Below are 24,414 nucleotides of genomic sequence, written 5' to 3' on the forward strand. Positions count from 1 at the left end.
TAACTGAAAATGTAGCAGGATACACCTCACCGCTCGCGAAAATAACTCCTCTAAGCCCCACTTATCCATTGTGAGGCCTTTGGGTTCTCTCATTGTGTGTCAATTTTGAAAATCCAACGATCACTATGAGCTATAGGTGTAGTAACAATTCATCAATATATTAGTAGACAAATAATTTGTAAAAACAGACACAAATAGATATCTTTTTTTTAAAAAAAACCGTGATATTGAAAGGAAAAATAAATACACAATTATATGCTTGTGACACAAATAGATTTTTTTTTAAAAACCGTGACATTGCAAGGAAAAATAAATACACAATTATATGATTGTGCTCGTAAAAGAAAATAGGTATTAAATAATGAAATAAAATGGATACATATTCACATTTGATAGTTGGAATTTCATAACAAGCATTAACCACTATTAAAATGTCAGAGCACACACCTAATAAATATAATACATGTGTTTGTATATGTATTTGTAAGTACAGAAGTGGTATCAATTTTGCTCTGTATTGTACAATTTGAATTGTTCTTCTAAATGACACTAAAGGAAGAATATTACTTCCAGCCTACTTTGCCACACGTGGTGCTGACAGATCATTAATTTTGTCTGTTTGCTGAATTATCTGATATCAATGGCTCTATTTTCACAATAGCAAGTCGTAAAACCATTGCGTCATTGACAATTAATATTTATGTGGCTATTTCTACATCCCATTAGCTCCTTAATAAAACATTTTTTATACCAATTTTTATATGAATATGATTGATACTAATATATATATATACATATATGCCTAGTTTATCCTGAATAATATCTCATCGTGTTTACATGTGCTAAATTCTATTGAGTAATCAAGCAATTGGAATGCTCGTTATGTCCGCTAAGCACATTTTATGTTTTTAAACGTTTAATATTTCTTGGGTGTCATTAACATTCGTTCATATTTCAGCATCACAAATGTTATTATGTTAACACGGAGGTAACTTTCTAGTTGATTATAAAATACTGCAAAATGTTCTTTTATCTGCCATTTACATTAATATGGCGTCATATCTTTATCAAAGTTTGTTTAAAAGTAGTGTCAAAAGGTGCTAACATCATTTTTGGTGTGATTCGTCACTTAGAACAATCTTAAATTTGTGGCCATGTCAGCGCTGACATCGATGGCATCTTCCACTTGTTTACGATTTCTTTTCTGATGTCTGTCTGTCTGTCTGCCTGTCTGTCTGTCTATCTGTGCTCCTCTCTCTCTCTCTCTCTCTCTCTCTCTCTCTCTCTCTCTCTCTCTCTCTCTCTCTCTCTCTCTCTCTCTCTCTCTCTCTCTCTCTCTCTCTCTCTCTCTCTCTCTCTCTGTCACAACACTATGATCGATGCAATGTAGAATATGATGGTACACATGAAGTTCGAGCTAATGAATGATGTATTTACCATAATACCAAAAACTTAGCAATGTATGTTGTATTTAAGGCAATGTTGTTTATCAACTCATCAACATCTGAGGTGTGAAAATATTCGAGATTTGGTTAGAAGTACGAAAATGAAGTTCAGCAATCGCAATGACGCCAGGCCCTCCCCTTAAATGGACGGAGTTCACTTATGTGATATTGTGCTATCGTCCCTTATCTGGTATCGCTGACTCATTGCTAGCGCTAGCTATCACAGAAGGTCGGTCATGGATACCACATTTACTGAGCTTTTCGCTGGTGCAGAGATCGCTGAAGCTTACCTGAAATTCCGGCCGACGTATCCGAAAGAAGTAGTTTACGAAATGATAGAATTCTTAAAATATAAGGTAATGTAACGGTGAATCATTTGTTTCTTTGCTTGTCTAGAAATTGGGTGATATTCAAAGAGTTGTGTGAATTGAATTTGATATCTAAAACATGGTGGGTATTCTGCACGTGACCCGACCTTGGCTATTGTTTACCTATACACAGTCTAGTGTACGTTCGTGTTCCGATTTTACACAACGTTACCTTTTTAACACATTACTATAATTAGATAGTAGGGACTGTCTGCTTCCCCTGCATCTTAGGTATCCATGAAAATGAAGAACATCAATTCAACAACAAAAATCCATGAAACGTGAAATAAAATGCCGTTTGGTCTGACAAAAATCTTACAAACATTGCTACATTTTATCGTCTGGCCAGGCAAATATGTCACAGACGTTGCTAGCTTTATCATTTTCCTCAACATAAAAATATACTTAATATTTAATATGATATCGTCTTGTACGACAAGAATTAAAGTATATTTGTTACAGTTTATATAATTAGCCTATTGATGTCTCAGAAATATCAGAGTGAATGCGCAAGGATACATTTAAATAACTGATAATGTAGCTCACTTTTAGCGCTAAGGAAGTGTAGCCATGTTGGTTAAGATATGTCACGGTTGACAATTCAAGAAGACGTGCTGGTGACGCTTTGGTCGCACCAGATGATAAAATACAACAGTGTTTAGTAAGATTAACATTTTTTTTCTATATGTCCATATGTTATGCACAGAATCCGGGTCCATGGAGGCTGGCCATTGATGTAGGTTGTGGTTCTGGTCAAAGTACAAGGTTTTTGTCTGATCACTTTGAGACAGTAATAGGATGTGACGTAAGCAAAGCTCAGTTGGATGCAGCAAAGGACAGGGAAACTCCACGAAATGTCAAATATGAGTAAGTGAGCAAGCATCGGGTGTGATAACATATGACAACTAGTAAACATGTCAACAGCAAAAAATGCACTGACATTAACTTTCAATTGGTGTTATATGCCGTTTGAACAAATCAAGTTTGATGAAGAGAACATTTCATTTTTGTTGGAAAAGAAGACATACTAGATATGGTCAAAATACAATTCAGTCTATATTCGACACGTAGTTCTGCAAAATCTTTATTTTAACTATTCACCACTATCACAATTGATGGGATTAGTATTAGAAGGACCGAAGTCCATTTTTGTGATTTTGCATTTGCATCAACTCTAGTAATCTCCATTTCTGATCTCAGGCCTTATTCTGAAAGAAAATTGCACAAAGACGTGACTTGCAGTTTGCTTAGGGTCAAAAAGGACAAGTGGAAAAAAGATGTTTGTTTGTGTTATTTCCTGAAGAAGACATAATTCATCAAATCCCCAATAAAATGTTCTTATAGTTTGTTGTTTCCTCTCCTATCTAAGTGTAAGCTTATTCCGGGCGAAGACATAATTTTGAAGAAAAAAACACGATTTAATGTCATAATGAACTGGGGACGAAAATATGTATTTTCTTCTCAAAATATCATTTTTGTACTTAGGCCCTTATATGGCACCCTCCCCTCCCTCTCCGTTATGAAAAGGATGTACTGTTTTGGCACTCCTCAAAGTCTTTGTATCTATTTCATCATCACCAGTTATGATATACCCTCGCAAAAGTAAGCTTCATAAGTGTTTCTCCAACATATTACATCTACTTGATGTCAGTTAAATGTCCAACCACTTATTTATTTGTCAAGTCTGATATAGGCCGAAATGGTGTTCTCATTTGCTTTCTCACACCTCACACTATATTGCGAGAGAGACAATAGTTTACAGCCAATGAATAGCTCAAACGGGTATCCATTTCTAGAAAGTGGAGTATGAACAATTAATATTAAATCAAGAAACCTGGTAATACTTGACAAATGAATGGAAACATGGTAGAAAACAAAGATGGCGGACTTCCTTTTTTCCAGCTTTGGCAGTGATGAGTCTATCCCAGCAGATGACAACGCCGTAGACCTGATTACAGTAGCACAGGCGATTCACTGGTTTGACTTAAAGAAATTTTACAAGGAAGTTGATCGGGTACTCAAACCAAATGGTTGTCTGGCAATATATGGACATGGTGTAGTGCAGTTTACTAGAAATACTAAAGGCCCTGAACTCCAGGCAGTACATGATGAAGTAGGCCAACACTAAAATGTGTTCACCTATTATATAATACGCTTATCAAAAAGGAAGAAGATTTGCAAAAACTTTAGAACAGTTACCTTTTTAAAATAATGTGCAGATACTTAAACTGTTTGTAAGACATGTGTGTTGCCCGTCTAACATTGCAAACTTGTATACAATATTGTCAGTCAATAGAAATGCTACAGTCTGAGATTAAAATGTGATGAAAGGCCCACAACTACCATTACATATAACTCTCGGTGATATCTGCACAATATGTGATATCTGTTGTAACACTCTCTTCTATCAATACTTGCTTTGCACTTGCAGCATTAATATTGTTTGTAGATGAAGTATATCTACGATATCATGTGCTGGGCTTATAATAAACATTGAACTAATGCACGTTTGGTTATGTTTGTATTTAGTTTCGCTATGGAACGTTAAAAGAATTCTGCCTGGACAGACATAAACACAGCCGAAATCGATACACGGATATAGCACTTCCATATGAAGAGACGGACAGGTAATCTTTTTGTTTATGTAATTTGTTTGTTTTGTTTGTTTTCTGTGTACGTAATCTTGCAACAGGTTCCATTGGGAGAACATTGCTAATGCACTGAAATGGTGTCTGTATATGAAAGATTAATAAATAAATAAATAAATAAATAACAAATTATAAGTAACGATTATACAGTGTGTGCATACATTACAATTCCGGTGCGAACTACTGATGTAATCGCCACCGTATTTCAATTTATACCACACATCTTATTCCATTTAAAAGAAATATGAGCTAAATTCAATGACATGTACTCCGTGAAGAAAGTCATTTCAAGAAGTTATGACGTGACTTTTGATCGGACATTCACAAATTGACAAATTCTTTAACCATACGAAGTGAAAGAATATATCTTATTTCGAAGTAATCAATGAATTGTGTTCGGTTTTAATACTTTATAGCTAGACAAACATAGCCAGCAAGGCACGCCTGACAATTCTCACTAACTGAATATTTAACTTCGTATATATTTTCAAACTTTCTCGATCTCTCTTGGAAGCTAATAATGCATTGTACCTCTTAAAACTTTTAGACTTGGCGAATAAACTGAAGTAGACTTGTAAAAAGAAAATATTGTGCTTCATATTTCCATATTTATTTTAAGAAATATTATATAATTGCAGATATGATTCCATACACGAAATAGATACTACTGTTGAAGGGTGTATTGGATACCTTAGTTCTATTACTACGTATCATAAATTCCTGTCGACATATCCTGAAAGAAAAGACATCTTGGAGAAAGTGCTGCAAAGGTAAGCTTTATTAGGCTTAAAACAATAGTGGTTTGGTTCCAGTTACCCGACCCCCACCTAGTTTTTCACTGCCGGCCCTAACTTATTTTGACATATGCGAATAAATTTTTTTTATAAAATCGCAAAAATTGTGAAGTCTCACGAGAAATAAACTTAAAAAGACGATATAAAACTGTTCTGGCTGTACATCTGATGAGAAGAAATAAATAACACATTGACCATATAGAAAACAATGGAAAACCACACATGAAAAAAATAAAATGAAAAGTCTACCTACCCCACCTATTTTAAAATCTAGCGTAACCGGAACCACACAATTGTTTTCATTAGGCCCTATAGGAATTAAATTCACAAATTTGAAGTTTTTATGTAATCCTCACGCACGATATTCAGTGTTTAGATTTTTAATTTATTTTGTGCATTTTTTCCCTGTTTTGTTTGTGACATCATGAATACTTTTTGTTGAATTAATTAGAATTAAGTCAAACAAATCCAATCTAATCACATCGAATCATGCGAAAGCAATTATATCTAAATTTAGTCAACCAAACCCAACCCACCCTGGCACCCACCCCACCAAACCAAATTGAATTAGATCAAATCGAATTATAAGGAACAGGGATGATACCATTCATAGATATGACTATCGTCTTGGTGTTTTTATGCCGTCATTTCATCCGCTCATGTATAATTTCTTTCAGGTTTATGACCATACTTGAGGCGGAATCACCACCACAGAAGACACGTCTGTTAATAGATCGTCCGGTCTTCCTCTTGATGGGAAGAAAACCAGGGAAATTATCATAAACAAAATCAAGGTTGAAAATGTTATTGAAATCCAACAAATACTAAATGAACTAAAGGGGAGTATTTCATTGTGTACTACATTTTCTCAGCGTCAGCGAAATGTTTTACAAAATTATCAGCTGTGGCATTTTCGGGTGTCTGTTTTTTTTTGGCATTTGTCAAATTTGTTACTATGGACAACAACCACAACAACAACAACAACAACAAAAACAACAACAACAAAAACAACAACAACAGCAACTGTGTCTGTGTATCAATTTAATAATTTAGTCATTAATGTAGGTTTTTTTCAGTAATACGACAATGTATATCTGCTTTAAATTTCCTTTACCGTGTTTTTTTTCCTTTGATGATAATAAAGTACATGTGTCCCACAAAGTTAGATGTTGTCGTGTTTGATTTTAATGAGTCATGTGCATAAGTAAGTTAAAGTTGCAATCGAGGGATAAACCATATACTAGTAGCTGAGATTTTCACATTCTGATAATTATAATTATATTTAATAAAATCGTCGAAACAAAGAGTGTTATCGCAAGAAAAACCATTACAAAATTTATAAAATAGGACGTCGTTTATATATATACCCTAGGCCAAATAAAAAAAGCTGTTTGGTTCCGGTTACCCGACCCCACCCCGTTTTTCACGCCGATCTTAAACATTTTTTTTACGTATTCAAGAAAAATGATTTAAGAAATCACAAAAATTGTGAAGTCTCGCAAGAAATAGTGGGTGCGGAAACTGCCATCAACTTAAAAACACAATATAAAACTATTCTTCCAATCTGTAATGGCTGTATATCTAATAGGAAGAAATAAACAACACAGAGACCATTTGGAAAACAATGGAAAACCTGAACAATACACCCACACATGAAAAAAATATATTATAAAATGAAAATTGAATGTAATCGGAACCACACAATTTTTTTTAGGTCTTATCTGTGTGTGTATTATCGTGCTATCGATACCTTTTGTGTGATCAGTCCCTAGGTAAAGATAAATCATTCAAAGACTGATAACCAACTCAAACAGGCACCCATACCCAAGCATCCCAAGGCCGAAGGAGCGACCTGTCCAGTGGAGTATATAAATGTTTTATCTGTCGACTCATGACTTAAAAAAAGTGCACAGTAATATGGCTACTACGAAGTCATACACGGAACTTTTCGCTAGTACAGCGATAGCTGAAGCTTACCAGAAATACCGAGGGACGTATCCAAAAGAAGTGACTGACAAAATAATTGAATTCCTACAGTATAAGGTATCGTAATGGTGAGCTCTGTATTGGCTTGCCTACTTACAGATTCGGCGATTTCTTTAGAGTTGTACGGAATTCTTTATTAACTAACAGTATGGCGTGTGCACAGTGACATGACCTATTCTTCCCTTCCATGTATACAAACGACATACTAGTAGTTGTATCGAATACCCTACGTAATGTTAATGGTAGTGACTGTCCCTTATCTTCCTATGTATACCTCTTGTAGTGTATTGTTGAGTGTATACGATAGGCGCTTAAAGTTCGTGGTTTAATTTACCATGGTCCGAACAATGCAGACGCAAGGGTTCACTCTCGTGACACCGTGTGACACCGGAATAGCCTGTGTGGCGCCATCTTGAAATACATTAAATTTGTATTATTCGAATAGTACTGGTGTGGTTTGTATTGCTTTCAGCGTAGCACGCGTCTCTAAAATAATAATTACGCTTTTGTTGTTACTTTTTTTAAAGAAAACCAAAAACTGCTCTCAGTTAACGTTACAATCGACAACAAAAACCCACAAATTAAGGGTCACTATACAATGTGTTTGATATATATAGGTCAATGACCTTAGGTTATGTTAGAATGCAATGTGGCTACTGCTGAATAGTGTATTTTACATTCTATTGAATAATAAAATATAGCCGATTTTAAGAAACATAGTAAGCATCCAAATTTGTTTTATTTTTTATTTCCAAGAAACTAGGAGCAAGACTTATAAAACAAAGTTGTTTGGTTCCGGTTACCCGACCCTTTTTATAGCTAGTTTTTCACTGCCGACCCTAAACGTTTTTTATTTTTTAATATTCAAGAGAAAAAAATAAAATAAGTCGGGAAAAGAAAAAGTGGATGTGTAATCTGGCAGCATCTTAAAAAAGACAATATAAAACTGTTCATCCAATCTGTAATGGCTGTACATCTGATTTGAAGAAACCAAAACACAGAAGCATTATGGAAAACAACGGGAAACATAACTACCTGAACTAGAAATATACATGTAAAAAATAAAATAAAAAATCTACCTACTCCACCTATTCTAAAATTGAGAATAATCGGAACCACACAATTTTCTTGTTAGGCCCAATGCAACAGTTTACAAAGCTTTTATGAGCTTTGATTTCAGGTAAATTGGCCCCAATGCTCATTATAATTGACTTATTAGCTTAAAATAAAAGATGCAAATATTAAAGTTGGGTAAGTGTTTAGTAAGGGAAACCTTCAAAATTTCAAATCCTTAGGAACATTTAATAGCATTTGTCATATGATTAATTGTATGTGCCATGTTATATTTGCTTCACAGAATCCAGGTCCATGGAGGTTGGCCATTGATGTAGGTTGTGGTACTGGTCAAAGTACAAGGAGTCTATTCAATCATTTTGACACAGTCATAGGATGCGACGTCAGTAAAGCTCAGATAGAAGAAGCCAATAAGACAGATCATCCAAGAAATGTGAAATATCAGTGAGTACTCACCACACGTTTCACGTTTTTCGAGGAAGAATCCTTGATTTTGCGAATAAAACTAGCTCAGTTTATATTTGCTATGTTGATCCACACAGTCGTTTTCTTTTTTAAATTAAAGCTTATCATTGGTCACTTTCATACTACAAGGTGTTTACTGCGCATGCTTTATAGTTCTTCTAATTAATATTGTCATGCTATTTACCAAGTTAGTTTATGTATATGCCCTTGAAATGGTATTTTCGTTCTGCTTCTTCGATTCCTTTCTTCAGTCACTCAAACATTTACTTGAAGCCAATGAATGAAGTCTATAATTACTTAAAATGTGTAATTTTAGTTTAAACAATGGTTCTGTTGCTTGAAGTAAAGTCCAATCTTACTTAGAGTGTGGATCCTTACCAGCTCATACGAGTAAATTGGCATCCTGGCTTGCCTTCGAATTCCCACCCATCACACTGCATTGTGAGGGAGACATGACGTGTTGTTAAAATTTCAATCTTCTCAAATGATCAATAATTGACCGATAAGTAATAACTCAGAAAAGGGTATTACAACTTTGTAGGTGAGGTTGACCAGACAGCATTACATCAAGTGGCCAACCTCTATATATTCACAATGATGCAATGACAACATGGCAGGTATCAAAGATTACAACTACTGATTTCTCGTTTTCCAGTGTTCGCATTAAAGACTGTATCCCAGCAGAGGACAACACCGCAGACCTTGTTACAGCAGCACAGGCTGTTCATTTCTTTGATTTAAAGAAATTTTACAAGGAAGTTGATCGGGTACTCAAGCCAAATGGTTGTCTCGCTGTATATGGCCGCGGTAATGTACAGTTTCCCAGACATGCTAAAGGCCCTGAACTCCAAGCAGTACACGATGAAGTAAGAAATCACTAACATATGTTTACTATTTATCACAAATTCGCATTAAATAGTACAAGGATATGAGGACCTTGCCAAATGTCAAAATATATTTGTGATTTCACGTACTACGCCATATACCTGTTATCACTGGTATAACTCTTCATATGATTTTCTGGGGTATTGTAGCGAAAAGACAGCAGGTAAATAGTTACTACTCGTTATTCACATTGTTACCGCTGAACTGTTTCATTCGTAAATACGGTGTAGTTAAAAATGTGCACCAGTAGTCACAATATACATTACAAGTGCCATTGTGATAATACGCAAAGAGTTTATATTTATTATAAACAATTTATTCCTGATGTTGTCGTATAATCAGTGTTAAATACAAAACAGTATCTCTCACTTTGCCACATTTATGACTGGAACTTCGGTATCTGGAATAGCGCATGATATTGAGACAATCTAAACAGAATAGTTCTCCTATTATCAAACAGTTTCGCTATGGACTATTACGAGATTTCTGGACCGACGGACATAAACACGTGGAAACTAAGTACACCAATATAGAACTGCCATATGAGGAAAGGGAAAGGTAACATTTGTGTTTATAAACACTTACACATTGATTTGTGTCAATAAAGTATATGTATTTCCAATGTGTTGGGTTAGATTCATGAACTAATGGACCAGGTATAACTACCGCAATAACCTATGCTGCACACGACATGCCATCAAAATGTAAAATGAGAAAAATACCTGGCGAACAGTGTTTATACAAGACTTATATTGTGTGAAAAGAAACTGTTGCATTTCATCTATATCCAATTTTACTTTCTTTGTGCATTTGATTACAGGTATGATACAATAGATCAAATCGATACTACTGTTGAAGGGTTTGTTGGTTACCTTAGTTCTTTGAGCGCGTTCCATAAATTCCAGGCGAAATATCCAGAAAGAACAGATGTTTTGGAGAAAGTTACGCAGAAGTAAGCTGTATTAGATATTAATTTCATAATGTGATTATACCGCACACAAGTTAGAAAAATGCGTTCGAACAAAATATAGGTTTTATACCCTAGTCTTCCTACGTCATCATAACCCGCAATTCAGGCATTGGTTCTTGGTGCTCGGTAAATGAGAAACTTTAGAAGTCGCCACAACTTTTACCAATATACATATACATACAGGATACCAATATATATATATATATATATATATATATATATATATATATATATATATATATATATATATATATATATATATATATATATATATATATATATATATATATATAAAAGTACAGGGTACTTTGGGAGGTATCATTTTATTAGTCCCATTTTTTCATTCAGATGAAAGATACTCGTCAAATCATATCTCTCTTTCTGCCAGAAATGTTTCTAAATATGACAGGAAAATTTAGTTTACCTCATGTTTCTGAGTATACGACAGTGATGCTGAGGTAACCTGTTTCATATTTGGCAAGGGTATTTAGTTTCCAATATATTAAGTCTTTATATCTAGTCTATATCTAGTCTTTCTACGTAATTGATTTTTCATGTATTTTATGTCCGTTTTTATTTGTAACTTAGGCCTAAAATATATTTGTTTGGTTCCGGTTATTCGGTTCACTTCACTTCCATCAATTGTACAATAAATGTTGTAATCAAAGCCAAGTGAATATGGATTCAGAAGTTGCAATGACATTGCCAATGTCTATACTGAGTATGGGCTAGTATTTGTTGTTATTAATTCTTTTGAAATCATTTCCCGTAACTTGAATTCTGTTTTCAGGACCCCCTCCCCAGAACAGAAATACAATAGTGAAGTTGCCCGTAGGAGATATAGTGGTGTAATCCCTTATCTGATAGGTGGTAGCCCCCTGGATAGTCTAGGGAAGTCCGCCCTCTGTGTAGCAGCCAGTCAGTTGGATACAAGAACGCATCTTTACATTTGCGCGGAATTTGCCTTGTAGTGCAATTTCCCCTTTGCATACGGATGTCATAGTGCGGGTTTGCTTTAAGTTTACAGACCAGGTATTTTGTCAGGCTAGTGTCCAACTCCTCACAACAAAGTAACCAGAACACCACTTCAATACATAACACTACCCACCTATTATTTCTGAATCAATAAACATTCTGGCCGACTGGCATATTTCCAGACATTCTAATTCACATCTAAATTTTGATTTCTGCATTCCACCTGGGAAAGTCCATGATGATGTGTTGTAATATTACTACAGTCGCAACCTCTGGTATACGCACTATCTCTTTACATTCCCCATTGACTGACATTATGACCATTCTAAGCCATCATGTTTTAATAGTAGTAGTAGTAGTAGTAGTAATAGTAGTAGTAGTAGCTGTTATTGTTGTTGTTGTTGTTGTTATTGTTGTTGTTGTTTACAACCACAATTGTGATTTTTCAAGCAATCTTGCATGCGCGACCAACATAATTTATTCAAACGTTATAGTGAAAAGATTACTAGATTTTTCAAATAAATGAACACATGATAAAAAGATTGACAAAGATAAAGTGATACATTTTTTCATGTATGGGGACGCTTGTCATGTATAAGCTGGTGAATTGTACCCCCGGACTGTACCCTGCATCCATTCACAATTTATCTTAGTTTAAGCCTGTATCATTTATTTTCATACGTTCGTCATTTGCAATTACGTATGTAAATTACTCTCATGCATGCGTCATCCGCTCATTGTATAATACAATTTTGGAAAATGATTGATAAGTGTAAATTATAGTCTACAAGCTGATATATAAATAGATTTCGTCCTTATTGATGGTTATCCATAAATGAATCATGGTTTTTATCTTAGGTATGTGGTCATTCAGTTTATTCATCCTCCCAATGATTCGACTCCTCCGCAATGTAACCTCTAGATGAACTCCAAAAACTCAACAACGGTAATTAACGACAGACCGATCCCAAAACCAAGTGCGCCACCAATATTTGCCCACAACTGATTCACAACTGAAAAGTATAACAACGTGGAAGTTATAAACGTCAGAATGATAAATGGAATATCTACATATTTACAACATGTGTCAGCTTAGTGAATATCGATATAGGAATTGCTTGAATAGAACATTATTGTAATCCGATTTTATACAGGTGTGTGTGGATGTTTCGTAATCATTGTAAATAGTATCAAGAACATAAGAATGAATATCAAATTTCTGAATGATGATTGATGAACTGCAAAAACAAACATTTGTTGTTGAATGATGATTGATGAACTACAAAAAAAAAAAACAAAAAAACATTCGTTGAACAATTTCACCAATTCACGCAAATCTACAACTTTCACTCCAGGAGATTACATTATTATGTATTTCATGTGACAAATTAGAATGATAGGTATCATAACCTCTGTGCGTTCATTATGCGATTTAATTAACAAAACTACTTTGAATACAACAATCAAGATGGCCTTACTGGGTAGCCCTCAACTTGTGACATCAGTTATGAGACTCGAATTAGATTTTCACACTAGCAAAATTTACAATTTAGATGGAATTGAAAAATGACAAACATTACAAATTATATAACTGATTTTAGTGTCTCTTGCTTAGATAGAAACCATATTAGAAGCTGTCTCATTGTCTAGTTTCAAATGATGGTTATTGGCAAATGGCATTGAATCAATTATAATGCAAATAACTGGAGGTGGGTACCATTATATGTTGCCATAGTAATACATGTTGGGAACGAGGGCTTTGTATTCATAGAACTACATTCTACTACATACTGATTTTAAATTGATTGTGCTCTCAGAAACAAATGTCAATGTATCCAATTAAGGGGGGGGGGCGCTGAGGCCTAACTAAAAGAAATAAGTTCTTTATCCTACACGAGTATAGGTGCAAGACATGTAATTATTTTCTACCATGTACTGTACTAAATGTACTGGGTTCCTGCTGTGTTGTATTTTCTTTTGTGGTTTGTGTTTTGTGTTTTTGTGTGTTTTCTACTCTTTTTTACCATTTCCATCCTCTGTTACACATTCTAATTTGCTGCGAATTTTAGAATTTTTACAATCTGTTCATCAGTTAAAATCCTACTCCATAAATAAGGTAATAATACCGTAACGACTTATTTTGTAAAATGGTATGCAAATTAGGGTAAGTAGTATTCACAGTTTTCGCGCGCAGCAGATTTTTTGAAATAGTGCGCAAATAAGGGCAATTGGTATACATAAATTTCATAACAAATTTTGTAAATGATGTTGAAAAGAGAGTAATTGATGCGCACATATCTCATAATAAATTTCGTGTAGTGATATATAAATAAGGGTATTTAGTATAAATACATCTCACAAATTTTGTCAATCATATCCTAGTAAAATTTTTGATTAAGGAACTAACGAGATGTAGAAATAGCCACATAAATATACATTAAATCAACCGTTTTATGAGTCGTGCTATTGTCAAAACTCAGACATTTAACTCAGACAATTAAACAAGCAGACACAATTAATGTTCTGTCAGCAACACGAGTTGCAAAGTAGGCTGAAAGTAATACTCTCCAAATAGTGTCATTTAGAAGAATTATTCAAATTGAAAAATACAGAGCAAAATTGATGGGACCAGTTCTGTGCCTGAAAGTACATATACAAATACATGTACTGTATTTATTTGGTATAGGAGAATAGTCTGCTGTGACTCCTTAATAGTGATTGATGCTTATTGTGACATTCCAATTCTCAAATGGGAATATATAACCATTTTAATCTGTTGTTATGATTTTTTTTGTAAAATATTGATGAATTGTTACTATACATATAGCTCACAGTGATCGTTAGATTTCCAAAATGAAATACACAATCAGAGAACTCAAAGGCCTCACAATGGATAGTGGGGCTTACAGGAGTTATTTTCGCGAGTGACATGATATATCCTGCTGCCGTTTCATAGTTATTTGCTAGGTCAACAATTGTGATGACCGAGAAAAATATTGATTCTTTTTAAGTGCACAAATCTGCTCTGAAAGTGTTTAAGTAGGCGAACAGGAGTATATGCATAGATATAGATAAATTTAATTTCTTTTCAGATTTGCGCGAGGAGATTATGGTAGATTAGGAATACTCATTTACATTATCCTATCGCAAGTACCAGCCTTACCTTTTCATTTCTGGTATTACCTATACTATAACAAGAAAACTCTTACTCAATTCGATTGAGGTGAAAGCTGGTGCCCAATAGTCTATTTGCTAATGACTTCGAAAGTGTACAAAACGTTGAGACAGTAATGTATCGCTTTACTACATACCGCTGGAAATAATTCACTGTGTATCAAACTACACAGTGATACAAAGTACATATCAAATAACGTGTTATATATTTGTAAAAAATTACGGCGCATTTTTTGGGCGTTACCTCCTCTTTTATTTAATCTATATCTTAGAAATACTCCCATCCCCTCCCCTGCCCCCCCCCCCCTCCTCGAGGATATGTATTTTGTGTACGCAATCAACATCAACAAATCGTTTTGAAATAAACCATGCACCATAGCCGGAGAAGAATTTGCAGTGCTTTGAAAGGCGTGCATGAAGGGTAGATACTGACAAATAAAGTGATAACATTCTGAATGGCTAATGTCGTTGGACAACATTTTAACCAGGACTATGCCTAGCTGTATCATTGGGGACCTTGTAGTACAGGGTTACGATTTAATTACTTATTCATTTGCTCTTATAGAGGCATGCAATGGATTGTGTGCTCCCCAGGGAGTTGAGGAAGCTAAAGACCGTTGCGCCATGAACCATGTCAGGGGCATCAAGTGTGAGCGCCTGGATCATGCGCAGTATAAATGTAAATTACTGTTATCATAATTATAACAATTGTACCGGAAATGCAAGGATTTTGTCGCGTAACACATGTTACTTAATCTGGTTTACAGAAAAACTGGCTTTCAATCTTTGTCACCCTTCATTTTTGTATCGATGTCATTGATGTAAAAATGATGCGCCAGTGGCAGCTTTTCTTTATTTCAAGTCTGTTTGTGACATTTGTTTTTTTAGTAATCAGAAATTCCACTCTTCGAAAAAACGTGCCGTACATTCTGACAAGAGCACACTGGAATAAGGACGCATCCACGCGTAAGTAAAATTGGTTTGGATACAAAGTTTACGTCATTGTTTTCCTTCAAAAACTGTCTCAACCAGTGAATACTCTGAGAATTGAATTTGAACCAGTTTGTGATATATCTAGTATATATTTTGTTATTATATGTTTCATATTCTAGCTGTCTGTTTTCACCCATCGACATTTCTATGAAAGAATGATAAACATCGTTCAAAGAATGAACGTACTATTTTGAGATATGTCCTCGTAATCTTGCTGTATTGTAGATGATATATACAAAGAATGCATGTAAAATGCAACCAATGAAATTCTGAGCTTCTATATAATAAGTAATGATCATTCACTGTTCAAAATAGTTAATTATATCAAAGTCATATTCATCACATTTATCGGTGTCTCAATAGAGGGGTTTAGATACACGTTAGAATGCCTACGCCAACCAGAGCATGATCGATATCGTGCAGGTCTTCTGAAAGGTCATATCATTCCTCATAAATAATAAATAAGCCCTGGAATGTTTGTTTTCAACTCACAGTGGATTGCACAGTACGATTTCCCAACTGGACAGTAGATACTCGGCCCCTGGTAGCTCTAACAAGTTTTCCTGGATCTGGAAACACCTGGACAAGATACCTCCTGGAGATTGCTTCAGGATTTTACACTGGAGCTACTGGCGATGATAAAAATCTCTATAATGGAGGTAGGTAAAATATGTTTGTAATTCGAAACACATTCAGTGTAATATCACTTTTTTGTTCGAAACACTTATTAATATGAAAGTTATAGTACGGCTCTATGCCAGGTTAATTGATAAACAAGACACTTTTGGGTAGGGGCTTGCTAACTTATTATGTCTAAGACGAAGCCGACGATAAATGTTTGACATCAACGTTTCCTTAAACTCCATTAACAGTGAAATATAACTCAACGAAATAAATGTATGTTCAGAAATTTTAGGTTCTGTAGTAATGTCATGATGTCTCTTCATTTAATTTCGTTTCTAAATGGAAATGCATTTTCACCTTTCGTGTTCTTTTATTCAGTGGTACACCCTCATTACACTTAGCAGGCATAAATATCTAACAGAAGAACGAGGTATATTCATAAACATTTATCTGAAAGAAATGTAGAATTGTGAATATTCAATTTCCATCTATTAAATATAAATTAAATATTATATATTAAATATTTATTAAATATAACTGTCTGGTAAGAACCATCAATAATGATGTTCCACTGAAAACACACTAGAGGTGAAAAAATAGTTCAATTTAGGGTTTGTTGGCATCTGAACGAAAAGTATGTCATGTGAAATCACTCTCTAGAACTCAAATTACTGCAGAGAACCCAAAGTTTATTTCATGGAGTGACATTCCTGTTTAAACTGTCAAGTAGACTAACTATAACAAAGTTACCATTTAAGGATTTCCCTCAGTTATTATTTACCATAGCAGAACAGCATTATGAATTCCTTATACTCACTCACTCATGGTCATGTGTATGATTATTGAACCTCGGTTTCTCACAATCTTTTTTACTGTGTAGTGGTTAAGAACTCTGTCTAATAATTATGTATCATAATCTCTATAGAAGGAATCATCTGCATCATAGACAATCTCAATAGAATTGATTATCTAAACTAAACACAATCTCTTTATAATCGATCATTTAGACAATATATAATCTCTATAGAAGGGATCATGATTCATCACGATGATATATAATTTCAAAGACAATGATCACTTAGATCATAAATCATTTGTTATTTATCATGTACAGCTTGTTAATTATAAGGAATTACTCTTCTTTGAATATGTTTTGTACAGTTGACTGGATAGATAGTTGACGATAAAAGTTAAATAGAACACAGCAACAATGTGATACGATTTCCTAAGTGGATGTATACAGCCATCACTCTATTCGTTTTCTATCGGCGGCAACAACAGGTTTTCTTGGCCAGCTTGAAGATTTCAAGAAAGGCAATACTCTCATCGTTAAAATACATGGTTGCAATGAAAAGTTTTCATCTGCGATTTTGCTTATTCGAAATCCGTACGACCTTCTGATAACAGAGTACAGTAGAAGACATACAAACCATACAGGGTATTTTCCAAGACAGAATATGACAGGTGAAGGTTAGTATCTGTCTTTCATCAGCTGTAATGTGTGGAACTTCAACTTGATAAAAACCTCGGTGACCGCATGTACATGGCATGACAATTATATTAATGTATATTATCTCCCAATGGTTAACTTAGTTCCTACTGAGGAAATACAATTGACAGAAGAGCCTTGGTACTTCGAGTCGAAGGCGAGGAAAGGCACAGCCCTAATTAGGGTGTGAATATTGTATAGTTCAATGAAGATGTGTACAGGTATTGGGGTATAATACAGTTGAGGACATTAATGCCGTAAGGACCTAACACTGTTTTTGGTGATTTTTCAATTCGAACATTTTTATGTTGTTTGTTTGTTTGTTTGTTTGTTTTTGTTTGTTTGTTTGTGAAATTCTCATCTCAGAAAAGCCCACCCTTATTCTGAAAGGTTAGTAGCTAAAATGGTGAATTAAAGTTAGCTGAGAGTCAAAATGGACTATTGATAAAATTTTGCTCACATTCTGCTGTATAGTATGTATTGAATTGTTCTCAAATTAAATCTTTATTCTATTATACAATCTGACAATAATCTGACATTATATCATGACACTTGCAATACCTTTGTATGTATTCTTACAAATACAACAGTAAAATCGGAGAGTGATAATCTGTGACTGTTTTGAAAAAATACTGTAGCTTCATCCTATGATTTAAATGTCTGATTAGTTATGTCATTTCTTTGTCAATTCAGATTGGGAAGATTTTGTGAACACATTCAGTTCAAAATGGGAAAGCAGTGTCACGTGTTGGCTGAAAAATACAACACCTGTTTTAGTGGTTCACTATGAAGATTTGATGAACGACATGATGTCCAGTATTGACCGCATGCTGTCATTTCTTAACCTTACATTCACGGTAGAACGGCGCCGTTGCATTGCGCAGAACAACGAAGGGAATTTCCACCGAAAACCACCCCAGGAAAATGAAGAGCGAATGTTTGACCCATACACATCCGTTTTACGTGAATTGATAGATGAGCACATCAGAAACACCAATCTCGTGCTAACAGAATATGGTCATAGATCCATACAACCTGCGTTTAAGGTCTAGCCATAACATGAGTTTACCTTCAATTGTGACACGAACAGCACATTAAAAACGTATTTCCGTTAATATATAGATTTTAACAAGGTAAACGAGCAACTTTTTTCGGTGTTGGTTATTCTTCTTCATTTTATTTACAACAATGATGTAAAACATAACAATTAACACAAGACTGTCTTCGCCTTAAAATTCTATAAAGAAATGCAATGTTTTCTGATTTAAAAATCATGAAAGAATATTTAGTGATAAATAAACGCTCTGAAATCAATAAACTTTCAAATATACAAGCCAGCAGAAAGATTACAGGCATTTTATGACATTTAAATACGAACTAAATTCCTTTAAATTTCGTTCAGAGATGATCTAGAATATGGGGAATGAACTCTCGCATTAGTTTTGATGGTCATACAGTGAGTCTGTTACTGAACGGCGGCTATATTAGTAGAAACAATAACGAATTTCCACATAACCCTATAACTGTTATACATAGCGAGTCCATTCAGGTGTCTACCAAGGAGCATCAATTTTGTTTGAAATCCCTTGACCTTAAGGCTCAAGTATCAATATCAAGCAATTGCATGTATATTGCAGACTAATTTTGTATTCAAGATTCACATTACTCTTTGATAAATATGGGTCATATTTGTTGCAAAATCCACAATTTCTCTTCTCTTATTTGTGTTGCATAAGGCTAGGCGCAATGAGGACTACGGAGAAAAAATTGAGTACAGTATTCACATGATATCCCTACATAAAACCTGATTGGTCGAGTGTATATCAAATAAGTACAATCGCAATCAGATCACATGATCAGTGCGACAGCATATGGTCTTTGTAAATGATAAGTTATCATTTCACTGACGATATCATTTTAAGTTAATTATCACCAATGCCACCATTGTTTGCTTTCATCCAATCAGATAGAAGATATATGGCATCATTGTTTAATAATTAATTTAAATACTTTCTTAAAGTAAGGGTTTGAACAGTACAGGGCAATGAAAGGATTTAGATGAGAAAAGGATACCATCTCAGTAATCATCGTCAGTTTCTCCTAATTTGGGAACTTGCAATCCAGACTGAGTATGCTCAAACGCAAAGGACTATGGGATTATATGAGCTTATCGTAATACCTAATCTAGAGCTACCGATCGCGATGAAATAAACCTCCCGAAATGGTCAGGGTAACTATGAATTGATTATTTGTGGTTACAAACAATGTATCAACATTGTTCATAATGCTAATTGATGAGTATTTATTATCACATTTCCCATGATGCAACATTCAACATGTCGGATTTGCAAGATACCTATTGCACAACTTTAGGTGCCTTCTTGGTTTGACTAATTAATACGAGGATGGTGTTGAATTGATCATGAAAGGACAATAAACATAGACATGCTACTATTATAGCCAAGTGGAAATGCTTTGCGCTTTTACATTATATTTATGTGATGGAGACGGATGTTGCATATTTTTGAATGTTTGTGACACATTGATCCATCCCATCTAAACTCTCTTAATATTTCATATATTAGAACATATCACTACATGCAGAATCAGCAGCTTGAAACAAAATAAGATATGGGACTGATTTTAAATATAAATGAAACAGCAATATTTAAAATAAAATCAAAAACAATTTACAATTAAAAAACCTATGAGATAATATCGAAACTGTCCACACACGAATTGAATTGATTGACATGTGTTGTAAGTGTTTGGACAGATTCAGTAATTGAAGTAAATGTGATTTTCACAATACCGGGGGGTACTGGCAATCATATTACAAATCATTTTCATTGTTTCTATATATCTCTATATTTGCTGTGTATCCCTGTTCTATGTATTTTAGTATAGCGTGTGATATGCCAGCGAATCAATAAAGCCTGTGAACAAACGGCATGGAAAAATTAAGTGTATGATTTCAATGATTAACGGATTTCTAAGCAAAATGATAAACGTTAGCAACAAGGTGTGTGTGTGTGTGTGTGTGTGTGTGTTTGTATATATGTGTGTGCGTTTCATTTTTAATTTTTCATAATGTTAGGATCCTGGTTGCGGTTACTCAAACGCTAGGCGGCCTTTTGATCTTTAATTGTCAGTCATACCAATGCTTAATTACATTGGACTTCTAGTAACATCATCCAGGCTTGCTTTGTAATGCACCGAAAGAGGTAATTGTGTGTCAGATGGAGATGTTACCGCGAAAAAGAAGATTTTATATTGTTTAACTATAAATGAATAAAGGCTGGTGGCATATGTGTTAATGTATATCTTTAGTTATTAATACATTACACACACACCTATCGCATAGGTATTGTTGAGATATTACCAGAGCAGAAATCCGCGAGTATACATAGTAATTTCTTGAGTGGCAAAAACAACGTTTATCGTAATGAATAATTACGAAAGTTAGATAATGTTTATCGTTGCCGTGTGATTTGACCGCTATGATTTCATCGTCACAGAACAGTGTAGTTTCAAGGGGGAAATGTATTCTTTTCCTAGTAATCATCGCGTTTGTCTCATATGCAATATTGGAATACAAGGTAAGTACGCAAACATTTATTTACCAATGACATTTTGTAGAATAAGAATGATTGTATTCACAGCCTGAATTTTCAACAATAGAGATTCACCTAATATGGACTCTTCAGTGCGACGATGAACGTACGTATTTTTCTAAAACAACGCATCACGTTTTTAAGTGGTGTACTACGTTTGCCTGCAATCTCAGTACATTTTTGCAACATTGCATCATACTATTGATCAACATCAGTCTGGCGGACTATGAACTAACATCTGTTACCAGAGAATACTGCATTTTCACCTCAAATAAACCGATATCATACAAGCATGGACACTTCTGTGTAATTATGCCAACCTTCCACAGCTAATGTCAGTCAGTTTCTCCTGGGGAAGGCAACAGTCATGTTGCCGAAACGTAGGTATGAACTAAGGTAACTTGGTTGTGTATCAGAGAACATTACTATATTATTGAAATTGAAACCTTATGAACCAGTTTACTGAGGATACCATCTCGTTGGAGAGGTAAATGGCGAGCCTTAAATCTATGTCTGTTGAGGTAATAAGCGTATATATATACGTACATGCACTCGTGTATACAGCTCAGTTGTATGAGTTTGACACGAAGAGCTCGAGGTATTCAATTCTATCATCAACGTTAACGTGTCACAGTGATCGATGATAATCTATGTATGTAACTCTAGAGCATGAAACCTCAGCTCAATGGTGCACCCGTCCTCGACTCCTGCTCATGCCTTTATGTTGTAATACTACTATTGCTTATGTTGGTCACGTATAATTATAAAGTTTTTTCGTTTAGATGTCATTGAAGTGTGTTCGAAGCACATTCATCATTGTTCAGTGCAGTCGTGATCTGGTGATATATTATTATAATTATATGATCATACTAAAAAGTTTGCAATCAACTAAAACTCTCATTACTCATACTTTACTTCACATATATCCAGATTTTAAAATCCTTTTTGAACATTAAGTTGTATTTCTTGGTGGCAACTGATGGCATTATCTCAAATCGTAAATATTTTAAATTGATTGATTTAATATGTATGTAACATAGGTACACAGCTAATCCAGAGCAGAATTCTATATATACCTAGCTCAACTTTATTATAGCAGATATATTTACTGATTCGCATAACAACATTTATCGCTGTCGTGTTATCTGGCCACTAAGATGACATCTTCACAGAATAGGATAGGTTCAAAAGGGAAATTTATTCTATTCATTGCAATTACGGTGTTTGTCATATATGTTGCCTTGGAAAGCACGGTAAGTACACATTTTTTTATTTAGTCATGGTATCCATTAGCGTAAGAAAGTTTGTATTCGCTGTCTTAACTTTCAACAGAAGCTATTTACCCACAGGCTGAAACAGAACTTCATCAGTCGCGATAAAGTATTGCAATCACCTTATATATATATATATATATATATATATATATATATATATATATGCAAAACTATTACGCTCTGCCACTGCGGTATAGAGCACTGTCTTAGCAGATTGATACTCACCGAGTTATATATATATATATATATATATATATATATATATATATATATATATATATATATATATATATATATATATATATATATATATATATATATATATATATATACATAGTTTTGGTAGTACTGGAACTCTTTCTTGGTTGTAACTCGGAGTTTCACGCATTGTGCGATCATCAGACAACTGGTTTCTTCCAGTACTACCAAAACTATTGCGCTCTGCCACTGGGGTATAGAACACTCTCTTAGCAGATTGATACTCACCGAGTTATATACATACATATACATATACATATACATACTCATTAATTGAGTTTACACTTTGTTTCCACATATCGCTCACTAATCACAATATCAACAATTTTCACTTACTTGTCATTGTTCTATTATTTCTATTGCACCAGTATGTAGCCATAGTACAATATTTGATTGATAATCTCGCTCCAACTACCATTTTGGAAACTTGGTTGTTCGAACTTGCTTGACAATTAGGCAATACAATCAGAACCTAACCCTATCCATGATGGCACCATATGATACTGGCCTATAGAAATGGTATTGAGTAACTTTATGAAAGTTAAGACATGTCTCCTACGTTAGGACACGTTGCTCAATGACATACTTATGTTATGAACACAGACTTGGTATAGGATTGAAGAGATTAAAGCGTTGGTTTATTAACATATATAAACATTTGCTATCCATATCGAAACTTTAGAACTAATTCTTACAATATTAATATCATTCCTTCCAGACGACTGCAAGGAGTGTAGTGTCTCGTAAACAGGGTATCACACCACCAGTACAAAAGTTTACAGATGCATCTGCCCAAACGAAACAAGGCTTACTTGATTTTAGGGAGAAAGAGGCAGTCTCTCGCGATGGCCTGTTTCCATACATAAATTACAGTCACTTTGGGATGGACTGGATTAGCACCATTAAGGAATTTGAGTGGTCTTATAGTAATTTGAATCGGGGTGACACCGTTCAAAAAGAATTAAATCCATTTGAAGCAGAAATCGACTCCTTTGGGTTAACTTCACTCTCCAAATCAAAGTAAGACAATTGTATACTTTTATATTTTAAGTTTGCTTCATGATTACGACAAATTGTTCGATACACCTGTATACTAATTTCTATGTTTAAGTGTTTATCTTCTGTGTCTGTGATATTATGATATTGTGTAAATGTTGGAAATATGATGAATGAAATGTACACACAGTGGTATATTATCAAGCCGTAAAGACAAATAAACATTTTGAACTAGCGAGAATTGATTTCATAATGTTTTCAAATTATGTTCTATTATCTCTACAATTCTGTCTATCTGTCTGTCTGCATGTCCGTTCTGTCCGTCCGTCCGTCCGTCCTTCCGTCCATCTGCAACATATATGGTCATGTTTTATTTTCTTAT

The 24,414-nt window shown here is 34.4% G+C and overlaps 3 protein-coding genes across 3 annotated transcripts; all 3 read left to right on the forward strand.

The window, feature by feature from the left end:
- Positions 1-1,681: 1,681 nt before the first annotated feature.
- LOC144451799 (putative methyltransferase DDB_G0268948) lies at positions 1,682-6,038 on the forward strand. The gene is made up of 6 exons (XM_078142702.1): positions 1,682-1,801; positions 2,520-2,680; positions 3,716-3,926; positions 4,343-4,440; positions 5,100-5,231; positions 5,933-6,038. Exons 1-6 carry the CDS (start codon positions 1,682-1,684, stop codon positions 6,036-6,038), a joined length of 828 nt encoding a protein of 275 aa, XP_077998828.1.
- A 1,134-nt stretch (positions 6,039-7,172) lies between these two features.
- On the forward strand, positions 7,173-11,606 carry LOC144451801 (putative methyltransferase DDB_G0268948). The gene is made up of 6 exons (XM_078142703.1): positions 7,173-7,298; positions 8,599-8,759; positions 9,436-9,646; positions 10,126-10,223; positions 10,486-10,617; positions 11,426-11,606. The coding sequence occupies exons 1-6, from the start codon at positions 7,173-7,175 to the stop codon at positions 11,604-11,606; spliced, it is 909 nt and encodes a 302-aa protein (XP_077998829.1).
- Positions 11,607-15,549: 3,943 nt separating this feature from the next.
- Positions 15,550-20,205, forward strand: LOC144451606 (sialate:O-sulfotransferase 1-like). Its single transcript, XM_078142495.1, has 4 exons — positions 15,550-15,750; positions 16,272-16,436; positions 17,683-17,871; positions 18,584-20,205. Exons 1-4 carry the CDS (start codon positions 15,612-15,614, stop codon positions 18,940-18,942), a joined length of 852 nt encoding a protein of 283 aa, XP_077998621.1. The 5' UTR covers positions 15,550-15,611; the 3' UTR covers positions 18,943-20,205.
- Positions 20,206-24,414: the final 4,209 nt, after the last annotated feature.

This window comes from Glandiceps talaboti, chromosome 21, assembly GCF_964340395.1.
Source record: "Glandiceps talaboti chromosome 21, keGlaTala1.1, whole genome shotgun sequence".
In the NCBI taxonomy this organism is placed as follows: Eukaryota; Metazoa; Hemichordata; class Enteropneusta; family Spengelidae; genus Glandiceps; species Glandiceps talaboti.

Bases quoted from the DNA above. Each gene is read 5' to 3' on its own strand.
- LOC144451799 (XM_078142702.1), top strand. From the start codon at position 1,682: ATGGATACCACATTTACTGAGCTTTTCGCTGGTGCAGAGATCGCTGAA. The intron at 2,681-3,715 runs GTAAGTGAGCAA...CCTTTTTTCCAG, and splicing joins CCACGAAATGTCAAATATGA to CTTTGGCAGTGATGAGTCTA. The intron at 3,927-4,342 runs GTAGGCCAACAC...GTTTGTATTTAG, and splicing joins TCCAGGCAGTACATGATGAA to TTTCGCTATGGAACGTTAAA.
- LOC144451801 (XM_078142703.1), top strand. From the start codon at position 7,173: ATGGCTACTACGAAGTCATACACGGAACTTTTCGCTAGTACAGCGATA. The intron at 8,760-9,435 runs GTGAGTACTCAC...CTCGTTTTCCAG, and splicing joins CCAAGAAATGTGAAATATCA to TGTTCGCATTAAAGACTGTA. The intron at 9,647-10,125 runs GTAAGAAATCAC...ATTATCAAACAG, and splicing joins TCCAAGCAGTACACGATGAA to TTTCGCTATGGACTATTACG.
- LOC144451606 (XM_078142495.1), top strand. From the start codon at position 15,612: ATGATGCGCCAGTGGCAGCTTTTCTTTATTTCAAGTCTGTTTGTGACA. The intron at 15,751-16,271 runs GTAAGTAAAATT...TTCAACTCACAG, and splicing joins GAATAAGGACGCATCCACGC to TGGATTGCACAGTACGATTT. The intron at 16,437-17,682 runs GTAGGTAAAATA...CGGCAACAACAG, and splicing joins TAAAAATCTCTATAATGGAG to GTTTTCTTGGCCAGCTTGAA.